At 44.3% G+C, this 20069-nt stretch overlaps 2 protein-coding genes across 3 annotated transcripts; one reads left to right on the top strand and one right to left on the bottom strand.

Moving 5' to 3' along the window:
* Positions 1 to 102: 102 nt before the first annotated feature.
* ubald1a (UBA-like domain containing 1a) lies at positions 103 to 12115 on the bottom strand. Its single transcript, XM_029135049.3, has 3 exons — positions 11845 to 12115; positions 11140 to 11199; positions 103 to 2156 (listed from the first exon to the last, which is right to left on the bottom strand). Exons 1-3 carry the CDS (start codon positions 11950 to 11952, stop codon positions 1833 to 1835), a joined length of 492 nt encoding a protein of 163 aa, XP_028990882.1. The 5' UTR covers positions 11953 to 12115; the 3' UTR covers positions 103 to 1832.
* A 2480-nt stretch (positions 12116 to 14595) lies between these two features.
* Positions 14596 to 18578, top strand: foxj1b (forkhead box J1b). 2 transcript variants are annotated; one of them, XM_029134998.3, is made up of 3 exons: positions 14596 to 14846; positions 14991 to 15654; positions 16278 to 18578. In XM_029134998.3, the coding sequence occupies exons 2-3, from the start codon at positions 15067 to 15069 to the stop codon at positions 17154 to 17156; spliced, it is 1467 nt and encodes a 488-aa protein (XP_028990831.1). In that variant the 5' UTR covers positions 14596 to 14846; positions 14991 to 15066; the 3' UTR covers positions 17157 to 18578. The 2 variants fall into 2 exon arrangements, with proteins under 2 accessions (XP_028990831.1, XP_028990830.1); XM_029134997.3 differs by having other exon boundaries at positions 14596 to 14850.
* Positions 18579 to 20069: the final 1491 nt, after the last annotated feature.

The following is a 20069-nucleotide window of genomic DNA, read 5'->3' as shown; positions in this document are numbered from 1 at the left end:
CATGTCTTTACATATACTTACATTTCTAAAGCAATGGATCCAGGGAGATGAAGAGAGCAACGGCTGCTGAGCTAAAGTTAACATCCAATAAACCAGCCTCAATAGGTTGACATACAATATTTATTTAGGTTCACAAAAATGATAAGTTAATTATCAGGTAGTCCACAAATATTGTGGGAATGGTCTCATACAGTCATACAAAGGGGGGGGGGGGCATACACAAGAAACGTTTTAGGAACAGGCCCACCCAGAAACCATCTGATTTAACCAAATAAAGTATGCAGCATGAAAACGGGGGGGGGGGGGGTTTCCTTACGCTATGCGATACTAAAGGAAGATGGTTAGCCATCATTTCATAATTATCTCATTAAAAAAGACCCCTGCTGTTTAAAATATTTCTTCGTGTAAAACGCAATCCAAACAGGACAAACTTAAAAAGGAGCAGACCCCCACGTTTCAAATATTGCCTTGTGTTGGGGGGGGGTCGACCCCCCAACTGTCCCTCAGTAGTATCAATGGACCGGGGACGGGTTGACGTTAGAGACCCAAGATTTGTAAAAACCCTTTGCGTGGGAGTAGTGTACATATTTATACACTACATTAAATACAAACACCGTATAACTCAAAGTAGTCTGTAGTGTCCCCGGATAGTCCGATGAGCTACCCGAAGCTGCCCAACATCCACATTCCTCCCTTTTCTTTCTCATATTTAACAATAAACTTTGTACTATTGCATTAATTTCACCCACAACCCCGACCTCACCTCCACCCCCTCTTATAAACATGCCTCAGCCTCGTGTACGCTCGCTACAAAAGGTGTTACACGTTATGAACACATGCAAAGGAGCAACTCTGTGTACAAAGGTGGAGCACTCGTGTTTCTCGACGGTAGCCGTGTTTGATTGCATCTTCCAGATACTTAAAACCGCCTAAAGTCCCACCCAAGCTCAGAGCAACCTCCCTTAAACCTTTAAGAAAAACAATCAGCCTCATCAACGATATTATGTTAAAACATCTCTCATTTTTGCTGAAATAACATAGGTCTCCAGGAAAAAAAAAAGAAAAAAGGATACAGTTGTAATCTGAGTCCAGGTTAAAAACTATGTCCAGAAGAAACCATTGCAGCAAAGATCAGTTAGTAGAAACCAGAGCGGCTGCTGCCTTTAAAACTCCTAAAACACGTCCTGGCAACAGTTGGTTTAAGAAGAATCCCTGATTGGCTGAAAGGAGTCAGGTGACCACCAGGTGAGGTAACAACAGTCCCACCTGTGGCGATGGGAATGCCAGTATGGAGCTGTATACTTATTTGATTACGAACTGACCGACCGTTTGCAGGAACACAAGAGGCCAGTGAAGAAAACATCGGCTGAAAAGGGAATAAAAGTAAAAAAACAAACTAACAAACAAACTGAAATTTTAAATTTTGTTGCCTTGAATGTCCATGAACATCACATAGAATCCTTGGACGTGACAGTTTTTTGTGTTTTTTTTTTTTCTTTTAGTTCAATAATATTTCTCTCTATGCATTTACTTAGGAAAAAACTAACAAAGGTTTTAGTTACTCTCTTTTTGCTATGTGTGTGTGTGCGTAGCATTTTTCTATTTTTGTATTTGCATTGGTTTTCTCCTCTTCTTAAATTGTCCATGTTGAGTTTTTCTTGGTTTGTGTAGTTTCCATTTCTCTCCATACGTGTCTTTCAGGAAAAAAAACTCACATCGACCCATTCTCCGCCCTTTCCACCCACCCAGCTTGGATTCCCAGTGTCTGAGAAACAGGAAGTTGGGGGTGTGCGTAAGGGGGGGGGGGGGGCTCCTCAGTTTTATTTGGCCCTTCATCTCTCAGCCTCCATAGCTACACTAGCCTTCTGCTCAGCACCTGCGTGTGGGTTCACACTCGTAGGCCAGGCTGGGCAAGGCTGCATGGGGGGCTGCCCCTGAGTCCAGAGTCCCTGCGGAGGCTGTGGCACGTTGGGTACATTTGGTGCGAGCCCCCAGCCGCCAACCTGGGGAGGGGGAGGAGACGTGGCCATGGAGGCGGCCATGGGACTGCCGCTGCTCCCGCTGTTGAAGCTCTCGGACGCTTTGAGCCGTGAGAACATGGTCAGTGCATCAGGGAAGTTGGGGGGAGTCGCTGGTGTGTTGGCTGGGGTGCACATCTACGAATGGAGGAGGAAAAGAGGATGATTAACCAACGTCCAAAATGGGAAATTCAGCAGAGAGTTAATAGGCATTTATAAATATTCCATCTGTGGTTCACATATCTAATCATCAGCTCTATGCTCATAGGACACTTTCCTTTCAGCAGTTTCAACAGCCTCAAAATGCAGTCACAATCTGAAGTTTAGGTTTGGTGCAAATTGCCGAATGAATTTATTTCCAGTCACTCAGATGACTCAGAATATTAGCAAATGGTAATAAAATTTGGCCTTTTGTCAAAAACAAAAAAACATTTAAAGACAAATTTGGATTTAATTTCTGTGTAATTCCAAAAAATGAAAAATATTTTTTATATATATAATATTAAGTAAACTAATATTAATTAAGAGGCACAAGCACTATTTAGTAAACTTGCTTAGTCCAGCTGTGGGTCAGCGTTTGCTTTGAGAACAAAATGCAACTTCTCTTGTGACTTGTGACCACATTCTGTTTTATTTACACCAGTCTGTGGAAAAAAAGGGGTTTTCTGTCTCTTATATAATGGTTTTCCTTCATATAACTCTAGACTGTGTAAATAAGTGAGGAATATGAGACATTGTAGTTCTTCAACCAGGTGGAAACAAAAACAAAACCGACCACACAACTGATGCTATGAAATCTGAAACACACACAGACATCCAGACAACATTATTTCAGTGTTTAAAAACAAGCTCTGTCTTAAGGAGTAAAACTGTTTTAACAGCTGAAGGGAAACTTAGGGGAATCCCAGGCGCTTTCTCCCCAGGGGGTCCTTTACGAAGACTTTACACTTCCTGTTTCGAGGTTGAAGTACGGCGTCTAATCACAGCTAATTATAAGTAAAAACCCACAAATGCAGTCTCCTTGGCCTTAATATGTCCCCCGTGCTCTGACCTGCTTTTGCCTTCGTTTAAGCCAGCATTGTTGTTCTCCTGTCCAGTTCCTTTCGTGGCTCAAACAATACATCCATACACCAACCACAACCCTGACCCCCGCAGTGGCAGTTAACCAGCCAAGTGGACAACATATATGGCTGTTTACAAATGATAAACCTTCATCCAGGTCCTCTTCACACAGTTTGTGATACGCCGCTGCATAAACTGCTTCCTGTTCCATTTCCTGGTCTGTTTGTGACCAGGACAACAACAGTCTACTGTATCCCACAGGGAAGCAGATGTGGGAGCCTCAGGGCTTAGCGGCCCCTACTTGGATCTGTTAACCGCATTGTATGTGTACGATTCAAACACTTTCTACAGTTTCAGGTTAAACGTGAGGCTGCTGAGTTTTTCGGCATTTACTGGAATACTGAATCACAGTCTCCATGAACCAACTGGGACCAACAGCTGCAGGCCCACAGGAACAGGAAACGTTACCATGCTGGAAAACTTTCCCTTTGCTGACAAGCAGCATTCAGGGGTATTTAATCCACCCTTGGCTGTGTCGCCCAGGATGCTCAGATTGTGACACACAGCATTAGTGAACTTCAGTCTTCATAAAAACAGAATGATAGAAAAAGCATCCCCCCCCCCCGGGGGGTGTAATCTGACCAGCATGCCCCCTAAAAGTGCTACAGCTGGCAGATTAGTCCTGAGTCAGTAGGTGGGACTGGGCTGGGCCACGCCGGGCCAGGGAGAAGGTGAACCGAGCGCTGTGGCAAAAAGCGCTGGCTCATCCGGGGCCGTTTCCTGCTGTAAAGAGACACCCTGCAACGATGAACGACCTCTGTGGTCCTTCCTGTTCATCGCAGGTGGCGGCGGAGCCGGTCGGCTCGACGTTCAACCTTGTCACGGTGTCAGTGTCAGTTCAGTGCTGCCCAGGAGCGGAAAATGAAAAACGCTAAAATCAAAAATAATCTTCAGCACCACGTGTGCTTCTGAACATTGCCCACTTCACACTGCTCCACTCACGCTACAGCACGACACACCTCTGAGCATCTGCGCATGTGTGCGTGTCTGTCTTTGCAGAGGACCTTGCACAGAGACCAGACAATATCGACCCACGGGGAAGAGGATCTGATCCAGATACACAGTGCGCTGACTTCACACTTCCACTCCCAAACAACCAAAATATGAACATTTAGAAATAACTGGCCTAAGGAAGGGGTGGAAAATAGAGGAACAGAATAAAATTATATTGAAAATCAAGTTCTATATAATTCATCTTAAATAATTTTATCAACCAGCACCGCTCCCAGTGTTTAAACACACACACTGATGCTAACAGCTTCTGGCGTATCAAGGTGAGGACTGTTAAATATGGTGTACAAGTCTTATGCAACTTAATGTGTTAGAGAAGCTATTCGATCAACAGACGGAGAGACAAAAGACGGCGAGAATCAGTTTGTGTTCAAACAGAGCCAGCAGGGAGGGGTTGCCATGGGGACGGTTGTTATAAGGAAGCGGCACAGATCGGCTGTGGACGGGACGGTGCTGAGGCCCGGCTCTGTGGTCACACGCGGCTCAGCCCCGTCCGCCTGCTCTTTATGTGTGTTTGCTGAGCCCAGAATGAGGAATGTGCATCTGGCGGGCAGAGACCGTTCGAAAACCTGCCCGCCCCGAGTCCGCGACGAGGTTCCCTGAACCTGGAACACTCTTCAATTCATGTCTCCCTTGGGCATGTTTGTCCACGAACACACATGAGCCGGTGTTTGACCCATTGCATTCCTTTGAAATATCAAGAGTTTTTATGTTTCCCACTGAATAGGAGCTTTCTATCCTGTTGCCTGGATGCGAGAGTCCAGGTATCCATCATTACCCTGAGACCTCCAACTAGCAGAGCTGCCCTGAGACCCTTTAGCTTATTCGAAACGTTATGATACTGGCTATGATTCCTCTCTCTTCTCTATATTATGTTTGCTAATGTTTTTATGCAAAACAAAGGAACTAACAAGCAAATAAACCACTTTCAAACTGACCTAGCAGTCTTTAATTTGTTTATCACATATTCTAATTTTGGGTTGCACGCATCACAGTTTGCTTCATAGACGTTACCCTGCATTAGTCCAACTGCAGTGAATGTTATTTTATTCCTCTAGTCTGTGGCTAGTTTTGAACAGTTTGCAGCAAGCTCAGCTGACAGATCTGAGAACCTGTGAAATGTGGCGTTTGTTCCTCTGTTAGGACGGTGAAATGTGGGCAGATGACTCCGTGCTCCCACTTCATTTTTAGAAATGTATTGTGTGTCTGGACCATAATCCAACTTTCTCCTCAGTAGAACGTATTCTGACTACATCTGTACAAAGTGGATACGTTGTGTTACCTTTTGTATATTGTATAGTGACCTCTTTGGTGATAATTCAGCAGATTAAGTGACAATGGGTAATGTCTATTTGAGCACTGCATGGGTGAATTAGCAACTCTCACAGCTTTAAAGCTACTGATTGAGTGGACTGAGGTTACTGTGTTTCAGGCAGCCACTAAAAATAAGAAAGAATAAGGAAAAGATGGAAGAATGGGATCACAAATTAAAACTATAGTATTCATATTAGAAGTTAAATGAAAGGTGCCAACAGATAACTGGTATTTTATCAACCAACACCACTTCAAAAGGTTGAAACATTGAACTTGAAAGCCAAGATTTAAGATGCTCTGATGTTTAACGTGGCCTGAACATGATCTGACGGTCTCCTGCACAAGCCAGGGGCTCCGCAGACAAGTCATCATGTTCAGCTCACTGTACAGAACCTGGGTGTGTTTTACTTTAAGAGGCCTCTCAGATCTGCAAAAACAACAGATAAAGCAACACTGTCCAATAAACACAGTTGTTCTTGAGTCCATGTGGCATGCAATTACTCACGCTCAAGGTCTCATAATATGGCAGCCTGACTTCAAATAACAATAAACCTATGAGGACGATTACTGTACGTAGACCAAGGCTGTTTAAAGTTAAGAAAGAGAATGGAATCAATCTATGATGAATGATCAAGCTAATCAATCAGTACATTAAAATAATAAAGTTTTTCGCCGTAGACTTCACAGAGATGGAGAAGACTCATTTTTCATAATTAGATCAAATTGAATAATCTTGGCTGACAGATGCCACGGGAAATTACAAGTGGCCGTCCACATCCCTTCCCACTCCTGACTCTCACTTCCAGCTTCCAGCAGCTACATTCCAATGTGTAGCCAAGTTAGTATTGTATACACTCTGGATTTGTGCTCGAGGGACTCGAGTGATCATTAACCGAACTGTGTTCTGCTTTCGTGTCTGTGTTATGACAGTGCACAAGTACAGTGAAAGAGAAACGCAAGAAAGATATTACAGAAAAAGAGAAGCTAAAGACAGAAGAAGGAGAACTGGGACTGAGTGGAGAATGTGTCCGGTTTGACCAACCGCACTGCTCATAATAATGGGGCTAACAATGTGTGTTCAGCGATCTGCCCGTGTCTAGAACAGAGGTTTGGCCTATGAACAAGTTACAGGCTGGCAACAGAAAGGACTGGACCAAAGGTCACTGTGAGGGAGAACAAAACAATTATGATGCAAAAGCTCAGGCTGGGGCAGACGTTGTCTTTAAGGCTACACATTCAGCGGAGGAGAAATTAAAAATCGTCTTTCACAAACAATACATCATCACTTTGGTCCAAACCACTGCACACAGTGCGACGGAGAGAGATGGTTGCTGTTCCTGTCACAGAAACCTCAAGACTATTCAAAAAAGCACTATACACAATCCTGACTGAAGTGTTTTGCAGAGATAATAAATGGGAGAACGGAAAAAGGCTGCTGGCTGAGCTCATATGGTGAAAACAAGCCCTTAAATCTACTTTGGGGATAATAGGATTTTCAGTTATAATCTGAAAACAGTGGTCAAAAGTTGCAACATCAGCGTGAGCTTAATAAGAGATTTTGACCCTCTCAGCATCAGATGACTCTGATGTCAATTGAAACTCCACCACCCTATGTATGTGTTAATAGACATGAGTAAAGATGATCTAACAGGATATGGTGAGGAACATAAGAAATGCATTAGAAATACAACTATAGTACTTCTGAGTCTATGAAGAGGAAACACAATGTGACAACTCTCCCTAATCCCTGTGTGTGCACGGGGACAATCAGAGTGAAGCTCAGTGAAACGTCACTGCCCGTAAACACATCTGGTCCTAACAGGCGGCCCACATGGCGTCTCTTGAGCCAAGGCTCCTGTGTGAGACCGTGGACGAGGGCTGCGTGTGCGGTTCAGTCTTCTGGGAAGCCACGCTCCTGGAATCACGTGGGGCAACGGGCCGGAACACGCTGAGCACAGGCCAAGCTGGATTCAGATGTGGGAAGCTGCCTGGCATGGCTGTGCACAGGCGCACACACACCAATTAACAACACAATCGCATCTAGACATTTGATTCTGAGCTCTGAGGAGGACTGCACACAGGCTGTTCATGGAATCACGTCGTCGTGGTTTTACGCTTTTGGAGGGGCACAGTCACAAAGCAGATTTATTTTTACCCACATCCCTGTGACTTAGGTGTTGTTTCTTCAATCTCTCAGTGTGAAATACAGAAAGACAAACTGGAGTCATCCACGTTGTCTCATTATAACTTATGAAGATAATTATATTCTATTGGATGGATGCACCACACGCTCCACCTCTGATGTTAAAAAGGACCAGAACAGATTGGATTTTTAAAAATCCTTTTGTAAGCCACACCCAGACACTCAAACCGAATGTTTGTAGTTACCACACACACACACACACACACACACACACACACACACACACACACACACACACACACACACACACACACACACACACACACACACACACACACACACACACACACACAAAGCCCTCCTTTCTTCTAGTGGGCGTACTTACTGCCAGGAAACAGCCCTTAAACAATCTCACGCCCACTTTTATCGCTGTGTCTGATACTCTGCTCCATGTCTGTGCCCAAGCAGCTGGGGCTTAACATTGGCCTTCATAAAAATCCCTGTTTCATTCACCTTGATGCCAGTGACTAATGGTGATTATAGTCCAATAAAAACATGATCTTATGTATGCGCTTCTTCATAACCTTGGGGTTGTGGTTTGGATTGTGTTTAGCAGTAAGACCAAAGAGTAAAGGCTCTTTAAATGGTTGAATCCAACGGAGTTGTGCTTAGTTTGACTTGCTTTGACATTAAAGCAGTGACTATTGCATGACAGCCTCAGTAACACTGCTTTATTAGTTTTATAACTACGGGCAGCATTACACACACACAAACATATAAACCAGACATTGTGGCTCAGTTCGTTTGCTTCCCAGCTTAGTCACATGATGGGATCACATGTTCCCAGACAGCAGTGGAAGTCATCCAGCTGGGCTACTTCCTCCCCTGTGGTCACATGAGGAATTATTCACTTTATTGTGGTTGTTTGCGTCCCACATGGGGACATATATATATCATGGAAACACTTATCTTGGTCTGAACATACAATGAAGGGTGTTATTTCCTTGCACATTTTGAAAGGTGGTTGTCACACTGTCCAAACCAGATTTCTTCCAAAACCATCATGAGTGTATTGTACACAAAAAAAATATTTGGGGAGTTTTCCTCCAAATAACCAATGGTTTTTTGAGCAATATTCTACATGTATGTGACAGTTCTTATGTAGATGTTGTATTTTGACAGCCGGCATTTAATATAAATAATGATCAAGTACCAGAAATAGCTCTAATTTTACATTGCCGATGTCTTAAAATACCCTTCCATCCCTAGAACATATACTTAAACTAGAGGTGACGCCTGCTTTTAAAAATGTTGAGGATGAGGACAGGATATAATCATAAAATGGCTAACGGTGCTCTTCTGCTGTGAAAGAACATGACATCCTGTAGGAATGCGGTACTGTGTTTGTATAGTCAGTGTGTAGGAGAAAAACTCAGGAGCACGGAAAATGGATACAAGCAAAGATGCCTCCCTTAAAAACACAGAGATAAAAGAATAATCTGTTCAAGGTAACATTCAGATATGACGTTACAGCTCAAACAAAGTATATGTAAACAGTTTTCAGTGGAGGCCTTGGTATATTGTAGTTTATTTTTTACATCATGTGCCCATAGCAGGCACTCCTTTGGCTTTGAGATTACAACGATGACAAAAGCTTAAGCCTCAGTCATTCAAACCATTATACAGGCTTGTACTTGTAAAAGGCTAAACTAACATGATTATTCTTTTAAAAGGCTATAAAACTCTGACATATAAATGCACATGTGAGCAAAATAGGCCTCGACAATGCTCACGGTCAGCTTTGTTTAAATATAAGAAACATATTCCCACAATACCAAATTTGACTTGGTGCACCACTACTTTCATCTAAAAACAATAGCATACTGTAAAACAGCTCAGTGAACAGCAGCCATAAACTAACTGACCTAAATGACGTTCTCAACTGCCACGCTGCCAACAACTGTCACTGGGGTGCGACTTGTAGTCAGAATAGTAAAAGGAGGGAGGGGTTTGGTTTCTGTTGTAACACAAAACACTGACGAAAGATAAATGTAACTTAATGTTGATTGTGTTTACACAAAACTGAAGACGAAGAAAGACAGAACAGAGAGGGAAAAGGAATCAAGAGGGAGAGCGAGTGGATTAGATTTGAATATGAATGAACCCTGTGGCCTGCCCGGAACAGTGAACGCGCCGCACCAATGTAGTATTGTTTTGATGTAAACACCCACGCTGTGCATGCACGGAATACAAATGCATGTAGGTAGCGCACACACGCACAAACAATTATGCACATCCTGATGCAAAGAAAAGGAAGATAAACTTGTGCGTGATTATGCAAGAACACGTCGAGGACGACAACACAAGATCATAGAGGTGCTCTGCGGTATGAATTTCATTATGTATCACGCACAGCCATTTGTTTCTGCCCTATTTGGCACATGGAACAGAACATTACAGCACTTGGCAAACTGTTTACTTTCTAAATTAAAGGCGAGACATTTCATAATGTAAACAGTGTCTTATTTACTGATTAGGACTAGAGGACATAAGGCTTTGTTCCTTATCATAAAGCGACTGAGGTTCCTGTTTGCCATTTCTATGGTGACTTGGATCACACTTGCAGACAGTGAAAGATAAAATCCCTCATCTCAAATTCCTTTTAAAATATAAAGCTAAACAGTTCAGCAAATTCAATAGTGGTCTTCACGACCTAAACAGTCCACCAAGCACAGAAGAAGAGACGATGACGATGACGACAACAACAACAACAACAATTTGAGCCTAAATCCCCTCACGTCCATGTCAGTCCCTTCCACAGGGCAGCTGTTCTTGGATGCTGCTATTCATGCAGCTGCAGACAAAGGCTTGTGTGCTGCCAAAAGTGGGCTCCTGAAAAAAAAAAGCCAAAGTACTGCCACTGCTTCATAACGTGGGGCTTGTGTGGATGCTGCATCCGACACGCTGAACTCCTTCCAGTCCACATGTCATGTCAGCCGAATGACCCACTGCATCTACACAAGCGTGTATTTGCCAGAGGGAGCAGTCATCTGCCTAGTAAACCACTGTATTCACAGCTTCAATCCAGAAACTGAGTGAGAGGACTCTCATTCCTTTGTGCACCACAAATAATACAAAAAGACAAGGAATTCAGGCCATCTACTACATTGATTATTGCTTATTATTGTGTGTGTGTGTGTGTGTGTGTGTGTGTGTGTGTGTGTGTGTGTGTGTGTGTGTGTGTGTGTGTGTGTGTGTGTGTGTGTGTGTGTGTGCGCGCGCGGATGCTGCGGCTGCCTGCCTGCCTGTGCCTGTGTGTTTATTTCTGGAAGCTCACAACATGGCCGACATGTGCTTTGTTATTGTTAAGCAACATCATTCCTCTCGGCCTATAAGGGAGCTTCCTCGGCCCCCATCCCACTCAAAAAGAAAAAAAAAACACAGCCTTAAAGACACATCAGCTCGAGAGGATCATTTTATAAAGCGTGAAAAATAGGCCGTGTTGTAAACATCTCCTCTGCCCGCACTCACCATTTGATGATGATGGCCATATGGAATATTTGTTTCTTGAAAGAAGGCACTGAGGGCAGTCTGGAATCAAACACAAAAAAGAATAACTGTAACATTTCTCGTGTCAGATGGGGACTGACGTGTAGCTACATGCAAACACTGCCTAACATCGTTCATTTATGTTTTATGTTTATATGTCATGAAAACCCCTCCAACAACACAATGAGCCAAATGTGGAGAATTAAAAAAAACGCTAGCTAAATTTACGCCGACTTCACCAAACCGAATGGAAGTAGTCTTTTGTAGGCTAGTGGACACAGCACGACGGTTATCTCCATTGCGTAATAGTCTCCGCTGGCCTCGCCTGTTCTCCGCTGTCATGTGTCGGATTATAGTATTTAATCTAGAGTAAAGTCTAATTGGATATGGTCGCTGTACGCTTCGCTCTGCTGCATTGCCGTGCGCTAGCTTGTGAAGCTAAAGCTACTGGCCACTTTAAAGCCAGAAAAAGTTGTGGTCTTTTTAGAGACTCCGGACACCGAACATAGTTAGTGTCAATTCTATTGATTTACGGTATATTACCGCGAATTTAATAAGTGCTGAGAACCAGGCAGACAAGCTCCCGTGAATCATTAACGCTGGATCATTAGCTGTGTTAGTAACATTAACTATGCTGCAGATGTCTATCGCTACAGCCGCATCGTTTCGTTTTTCTTTCAGCGTTACCTCAAACTGCCAATGTGCCGCTTGCAAAAGCTGCTTCGCCTGATCTGCCGCACAACCCGCCGTCAGGACGAACTGGTTAATCATGACTTGATGTTTGAGTTCATCCATTTTCGACGAAGCCCGTGTCCTACTCGCGACGGCTGGCAATTAGGCAGGCTTTCAACCGTTATCCTCTCTATCTTCACTCTAGTTGTATTCCGTCTCTGTGTCTCAGTCGTCCACCATTACAGCCGGTTCAGCAAACACAAATATTTACTGTAGGAGCGGTAGTGGAAGGAACATAACATGATTGACAGCAGAAGGCAGCCAATCGGAAGAGAGCATCGCCGGTGGGATTTGTATGCTGCAAACGGAGGGTCCCTGATCGGTGTGTCGTCCGCCGTCTGAAAATTGTCGATTTAATTCCTCAAACATATGTTAATTAAAAACAGGTAACTACACTAAATGTATTTCAAAATACAATACACATGTGTCAGGGAAACCACAGCAAAGGACGCAAATCCTCGTTCGAGGAATAACTGTAAAGGTTTGTTTTGGACTACAACTCCCGTGAGGAACCGCTTTGTTTGTAAAGCTCCAGAAGGCAGACTTTTATGAATGACGGTCGCTCTCGCCCAATTCCCAGGCGCGCTGTGTCATTCTCTTGCCAAATATGGTAAACAAATTCAGCATCGCCAATTACATCGCTCCAAGTTAAAGTGGGGGGCAGCCGATAGTCATGTCTGCCGTGCATGTTTCTTTTCTTCTCAGAAAAACACGTATCTGCCTGCGCGTGGCACTTCCGTGCTGCAGTTTATTTGGACGCGCTGCGGCAGTGCTGTATTCGCTTAGCGCTTCTGCTTTGTTTATATAATACAGTATCGCCTTTTCAATGAGTTGCAGGTAAACTCCACCTCGATTTGCTCAAGGACACTAAAGTAAATTAAATGCTGCATGCTCTGGAAACTTAGATCAGCTTATTAAGAACTGCTTATTAAGAGCCTAAAGTGCATATAGATACGAGGAAATTAATAATCGTCCAATTGTTCTGTCTTACCAAAAACAAACAGGCCGTTTATTCTTTTATTATTAACAGTTGGTTTGGGGGTGCAAGGTCGAGAATGCAACACTTTATAGCTGGCTTTATAGCTAGAATTTAGAAATTATTGATTGAAGACATTAAGGTAAGAGAATAATAGGCTGACGCTGAGGTAAAACTATATAATGGTTTAAATACCTTTATCATTAACGACCAATGCACCCCCATCCCCATTATTAAAACTACAGTAAGTAAAAGAGCCCATATAGGATCGTACAGCGGCGATTGTAGAATGTGTAGATGTGTAGAATGAAACATCTGACGTCAACACGCCGCTCAGAATTGTGGGTAACTAAATTGTAAACATTCTTATGTCAATGGCGTGTTTGTAGTAGCCACAGTTGTGACAGTGATGACAGGGCAAATAAAAGAAGTAGCGCCACCTGCTGGCTGAAAAACTGCAACTAGAAAAAAAACTAAGATATTAAACATTATATTTAGTAGTGTATTTTCATTCATTTAGCATTTAGTAGATATAAAAATGTAAACATATGATTTTTGCCAGTTTGAGTTCCAAGTAAGTTATGTAAGTCAGTTTAATGTTGCTATTAACAATCTATATTGTATTTATTGGTTCACTGTAACAGACTTAAGAACCTTCAAGCCATTGAATGTAAAATAAGAACTGTCAACTCAGTAAATGTACTGTTGCCACACAGTATGTATACTTGGTTCCTCCTGAATACGAGTGGGGGGCCTGGCATCAATGAGAACAGCTGTTTAAACATTTACCCATTTCACCAGCAAGATCCTGACAAAACGACAAGACATTTAAACAATCCAGCCTCCTTGACAGGATGCAGCAGCTGCCCTGATGTATGTGCGTTCCTGGAGGGCTGCAACACAAATCTTTACCACTCCTCCATCTTCGGAGCCCTACACTCAAAGCCAGCTCTTGTCAGCCTCCAGACTCCAAATCTTTAACCTAAGGAGATGTGTTGTCAAGACCACAATGGCAGCTATAGAGACAGCTTTTTGGATCATAGGCCATACTTGCATTTCACTCACAGGATGACAAGACATATACAGTAAATACAGGCTCAAAGTTCTGGTACTTTCAGACATGTGTCTGCTGGTGTTGGGATGTCCCAACCTTGACGTCTTACCTTCTTTACTCTGCAGTGCCAGTAAATTGCCACTGTGGGGCGGTATGTCCTCATTATCTTCATTGTCACAGCTAAAGTATTAACCACACAATCCTAATTATGTCTGACTTAGTCATACTGAATGACTCTAACCTTTGGAATATAGTAATATTATAAAAAATATTAACCCTTTATATACGGACATTTTTAAAATTTATTGACATCCACTGAAAAGTCTAAGTTGCAACACGTTATAGGAATATTATTAAGTGCGAGGTGCAGCTTCCCCGCAGCGGGACCCGTGGCGCGCGTTGTTGAGCGCCGCGGGGGAGCCGTGGCGCGCGCCACGGAGCTCACGTTTCAGCCTGTTCCGGGACCAAGACTAAAGATTAAAGGAACAGACAATAAGTGACTGCTCGTATTGTTGCGCAAGGTTGGTGCGCCATTTGTCCCATTGGTCAACGTTCATTTGAGAGCCTGTCCCTTGGATGTGAGAGAGACAAGAGCCGGCAGCCAATCAAACCCCCTCGTGCGTTTAAAGGGGTGGGTGGGCAGTCTCTCGGGCTTTACGAGCGACTTATTTTACAACCTACACTCATTCTCACGTCTTGACCTCCCAGAGATACTCGAACACAGCGTTCGGAGGAATAACGCATGGATCCGCCTTGAGCGCTACCACCTTTCGCGTTGGTTTCCGCGTCTTTCCGAGCGCCCGCTGCCGCCGGACGCTCCCCCCGCTGCACTTGTTGCGCAGAGACTGGATGCGCCGCTCGGTCCTTGGAGAGGAGGCAGGGACGGACTGCAACAGGTGCAAACAAAGCATCTCCTCCACACGGACTGTAGGTAGGGAAATTACGCTTCATTTGGCAATTCGCTGCTTGCTTGAAATATTTTCACGTCTTTATCAGTTGTTTGACACATTTGTTTGAGGTGAAATTTAATTAATTTCGATTTTGTTTCTTCTTTGCACTTTTCGGCCTCAGAACAAAATAACACCTTGCATGCAGATTTGAGGAACCTTTGGCCGTTTTAAGCCGTCTTCGCGCGCACTAAGCCGGGATGCCAGTCCTGACAAGCCCCGACATCGCTAATATGTTCCAGGAGAAATGGTTGGCAATTTACCAGGAAGATCAGACCGGCGGGTTTGGGTCGGTCCCCCTCGATGACAGTCTCACCAGCCTTCACTGGCTTCAGAATTTCTCCATCCTCAGCGCGGACCCGGAGCGAGCCAACGGTGCCGCTCCGGGCTGTCCGTCCTCGCAGCAACACCTCTTTCTCCGGCGCCTGGGCTTCCCCAGAGGAGGCACCGATTCTCCGTCCAGCCCGCAGGCCGGGGACACCGCCGCCACCGGGATGCCTCTGTACCTCGGGAGCCCCGTTACGTCCGGCAGCGACTACACGACTGCCCCGCGGTTCTCCAGCTGCGCGCATCCAGCGCCCGGCTGTCCGCAAATGCCGATTCAAGCCAGTCCGCCGGTGGAGGTCGACTATAAAACCAACCCCAAAGTCAAACCGCCCTATTCCTACGCCTCTCTCATCTGCATGGCCATGCAGGCCAGCAAACAGCCCAAAGTGACTCTCTCCACCATCTATAACTGGATCACAGAGAATTTCTGCTACTACAGACACGCGGAGCCCAGCTGGCAGGTAACCGAGACCCGAGAAGGCTCGTTCTATTATTGATGCGCCAGATAAATGGCGAGGTGAGGGAGGGAAGGGCAATCAGTTGACTCCAGTGTCACCACAAACACCGCAGCTTCAGTCGGCAGCACCTGGGACAAGACGTCCTCTTTATCCCAACAGAAGTAAAGAAAATGCACGCGTTAGATCCTGGAAACATTTGAAAGCCTTCACCCCCTCATCTCTGGGATTAGTATCTAATTTCTGCCTTTGAAGATTTCAGTGACAATTTAATGCAAGAGGGTACTCATGCAGGGGTTTTCTCTGATGGGAGTAGTGATGAGTTGAAGAAAGCACTCTCGTGTGTGTGTGTGTGTGTGTGTGTGTGTGTTAATGAGGGCTCCCGAGAGACATGGCAGCTAAGCACAGCTGATTGTGTTTGAAATGCACAGAGCTGCCTGTTAGTAGAAAGCCTCATTAGGTCCATTTGCTTTCCTATACAAACAAAAACAATACCAGCCTTCACCCCCTTTAATTCTCTTTCCACATCTCCTTTACAAGTTGGCCTTTTCAGTTTTTGTCATTCACATTTATTCCACGCCAGAGAGAAAATGTTAATATCCATTATTTCTCCTCCGCTTTTGTCGCAGAACTCGATTCGTCACAACCTGTCCCTCAACAAGTGTTTCAAGAAGGTCCCCAGACGGAAAGATGAGCCGGGGAAGGGAGGCTTCTGGCAGATTGATCCTCAGTACGCTGACATGTTTGTCAATGGCATCTTCAAGCGCAAGAGGATATCTGCCAATCACTACAATGGCGGCAGCGCTGGTGGCGCACACAGACAGAGCAAGGGGCTTCAGGGTTACCACAGCACCCAAAATGGCTGCCCGTACCAGGGAGCGGGTGGCAAACGAAAGCACCCCCCCCCTAAAAGCAGCAACAAGGCCATGAGGCCGAGCGAGTCGCCGCTTTTAGCGACTGAAGCCCACAGAGCCGATATCCTGAGGGGAGACTTTGACCTGGCGTCTGTGTTCGACGATGTTCTCGGTGGGAACTGCAGCACGTTTGAGGACTTGGACATCAACACGGCGCTGAGCTCCCTGGGCTGCGAGATGGAGGCGCCCACGCAGGGGAGGCAGCACTCGGCAGGGGTTGGGAGGTGGTGTGGAGGGGGAGACGTCCTGGGTCCGAGCCAACACGTGGGCCACCATCTATCGTACGGGTACGTGGACCTCAGCGCCATTTCAGTGGAGCTGGCGGTCAATATGGGAGACCTCCATGGGCAGCAGCAGCAGCAGCAGCAGCAGCTGGACCAGGATCAGCTGCTCCACGGTCATCACCACCTGCAGCAGTTTGAGGAGCCTTCCATGATTTTCCCTGAGCGGCTGGAGGAAGCGGTGCTTCAACCCTGGGACGAGATCAAAGAAGAGGCACAGACCATTCCTCTGACTTTGGACCAGGGCTTTGGCCTGTGTGAAGGACTCTTCACAGAGATGCAGCCATGGGAACCAGTGGAGGCCTATCTGTGACCTTTAACCCCCAGAAGTGCTGGGCTAATCTATAAAGAATAACACTGGGGACAGATTGGGTGATAGGCTCCAGTCATTCTGCAATAAACTGCATTTTTATGAATGTTGTTTTTATAACAGTTCTTTTTTGATGGTTTTGAGATCTGATCGTTTTTGCTGGGCTTTCCTGACCCGGCTCCAGATTCGGAGGTGATTGACAGGAGGCGGTGTGTAACATGATGCAGAGCTGGTATCAGGCACAGAGGAGGCACTGACAACACAACGGAGTCACTTTGATAAATTAAAGTTTCATGCAGAGAAGAAATGTCTCACTAAAATCAAAGGCAGCAAAAAGGCTTCTTCACATAGAAAAGACATGAAGAAGAGCTGTGCTGTGTGTGCACATTGAGCTAACATCCTTTTGATGGAAACCTTGGAATAAATTGGTGGCTGATAATAAAAGAAGGTTGAGCACCTTCTCTATGCGAAGGATAGGACCGAACTGTAAAAAGAAAACACCTTCACAGCACTCTCCACAAAAAAGCACTGTCAGCATGAGACTGAGACGACGGCTCTAATCTGCTACATTAGCATTTAGCGTTATTCTACTAACATGCAGTGAAATCAGCCATTCAACTCAGTTCTAAAGTCTAATGTTTCTAATATTGTGTAATGGTAAACATAAAACTATACAAGCTGGATGGAGGTGGCAGAACTTTAAACTCATAGTCTGAAATTAGAAAACCGTCATGTATGATCTTATACTCAATATAATATATATTAATTCAAACCCAAGCATTAAGCTAGACTTGAACAGTTTTGTATTGCAAAGAGGAGCAGAACTTAAAAGGACTGATGAAATGGAACGTTATGCACTTTGATAGGCAACAGTTTGACCCAAGCATGTTTTTTTTTACTGTATTAAATTATGTTTTCTGACGTTTTCTTTTTTAAAATTTTCAAATCACTTCTTTTTTTTACCAACAAATCCAACACTGAATTAAGTCAATTGCACAATTTGCAATTGTATAAAAAAACTGGGCATTTTTATTATATTTCACCAAAATTTGTTTATACAGAAAATGCAGTTTGCTGTTGTCTCTATGTTAATTAATAAGAAATGATGTGAGTTATGTTTATTCCACTAGGTGATGGATTTTCATTTGTTTATACTGATTATTCTGGTCTTTTTTTATTTGTATGTCTTGTTTTCATAAGTCTGAATTTCAAATCATATATGACATTAATACCTATTGGTTTGGGGGGGAAATGCATAAATTCAACTGTTAAGGTCCAGATTTTGTATTGTATTATATTAATCATGTTTAAAATGAGCTGTTTAATATTGCCATGCTAATTTCATTTGTACTTTTCAAGCTGTTTAAAAATGCAATCAAGCATTGATGCAATAAGTGGTGTTAATTAAAGAAAGAAGTAATAACACACATGTGTATCATTCACTTGTATCGTATATCAGAGATTGAAACCATGTGTGAGGTGCAAAGTAGAACTGTGAGAGTTATTAAAATAATTATTTGAGTTAGTGTCAGTGGGATATTGGGAGATAAAATCTGTGTTTGGACTTGTGTGGTATTTCAAATGTATAGGAGGTAGAGATCATACAGTAGCACACACAGCTTGATACTTTCAACCTGCCACACATGTATATCTAACATATAACTACTATAACTATAATTAAACCAAATCTATTCGTAGTCCTAGATGGTAGCATTTCTTGAGAAAAAACATGAAAACAGGTTTTGATGAAGGGAGATCTTTGCACTGTCAACCTAAAACAAATCCCAGCAACTGATCAATTCAAAACTGGGCCAATGATGAACCATCTGAGCTGAATGCTAACATCAGTTCAAATACTGATGTTGTTCAGGAGGCTGACATTTGCACGTCCAGACTTCCACATGAGGCCAAAAAACGTGTCTAGCTTTTATTACTTACCTTTCTGCAGATCATACAGTTATTAACATTTACGACTCCTACAGTCAGTATTGTATCTGTGTGTTTAGGGGAATTGACCTAAATGGTAATCCGTACCCTTCTGTGACCAGGACTTGTCGAGTAGTTGCTGGAAATCGCCTGAGAACACCATCGCGCCCCGGCTCTGCTTTTTGCAGAGCCGGGGCGCGATGGTGCCTTCTAGTTGCGCGGCCTGTATGAAAATGTGATTTTCCACCTCAAATCTCTTTTTAATTGAAACCGTTGGAGGAATTGAGAGAGAAATGCGGCTTATCTCCGTCCCTTTGATTTTAGGCTCTCAGACGCAACGGGTCGTGTGTGGAGATCTCCAGAAATGGGTGGAATTACTTAGATTCCTTAAAACAGCAGGGATCCTAGTGTGACCACGCGGTGTATGGAGAAAACCATGAAGAAACTGGTGGTGGTGAAAGCCTGGCCTTTTTATACCTATTACAGACCTAGGTCTCTCTTCACTGAACATTCCTGTTTGTCTGTGATTGCATGCAGTTACAACATACCCCATGTTTGTCCTAGTCGACAGGTTTTTTTGACGTGCCCCCCGAGGCCGTGTGTGCACGTCTGCATTCGGAGCCCTGTGGCGACCCAGATAACATTATCTTTGTGGAGCCAGAGCCCTGTGGTTCTTTTTACAGGGGCGGATGAGCGGATGGGATGGCCCAGCACGCGGACCTGCTCATAGAGGGAAGGGGGGGTCGAGCTGACCCGCCTTGTAATGCTTTATAGTCCCCTCCTTGGTGTCCCCCTCAACAAGGCTGTGTCCCTCTGAGTGCGTGTGGCAAGAAGAGGGTGACTTCTGTGTTTTATTGCCATCGCGGCAGCCTCTGGACTGCTCCTGATTAGAGCCGGGCATAAATAGAGTAAACCCGCTTTGCTGAAGAAGCGAGACCCTCCCAGCTCGACACAGACAGAGGGTTCACCTCCCAGTTTATTGGGGAGAAC

This window comes from Betta splendens, chromosome 19 (assembly GCF_900634795.4).
Source record: "Betta splendens chromosome 19, fBetSpl5.4, whole genome shotgun sequence".
In the NCBI taxonomy this organism is placed as follows: Eukaryota; Metazoa; Chordata; class Actinopteri; order Anabantiformes; family Osphronemidae; genus Betta; species Betta splendens.
This window is presented reverse-complemented; position numbering and strand designations above follow the sequence as displayed.

Coding starts and splice junctions, on each gene's coding strand:
- ubald1a (XM_029135049.3), bottom strand. CDS start 11,952: ATGGATGAACTCAAACATCAAGTCATGATTAACCAGTTCGTCCTGACG. Junction 11,200..11,844: donor CGGCACATTGGCAGTTTGAG/GTAACGCTGAAA, acceptor GTTTGATTCCAG/ACTGCCCTCAGTGCCTTCTT. Junction 2,157..11,139: donor ATGGCCATCATCATCAAATG/GTGAGTGCGGGC, acceptor CTCCATTCGTAG/ATGTGCACCCCAGCCAACAC.
- foxj1b (XM_029134998.3), top strand. CDS start 15,067: ATGCCAGTCCTGACAAGCCCCGACATCGCTAATATGTTCCAGGAGAAA. Junction 15,655..16,277: donor ACGCGGAGCCCAGCTGGCAG/GTAACCGAGACC, acceptor CTTTTGTCGCAG/AACTCGATTCGTCACAACCT.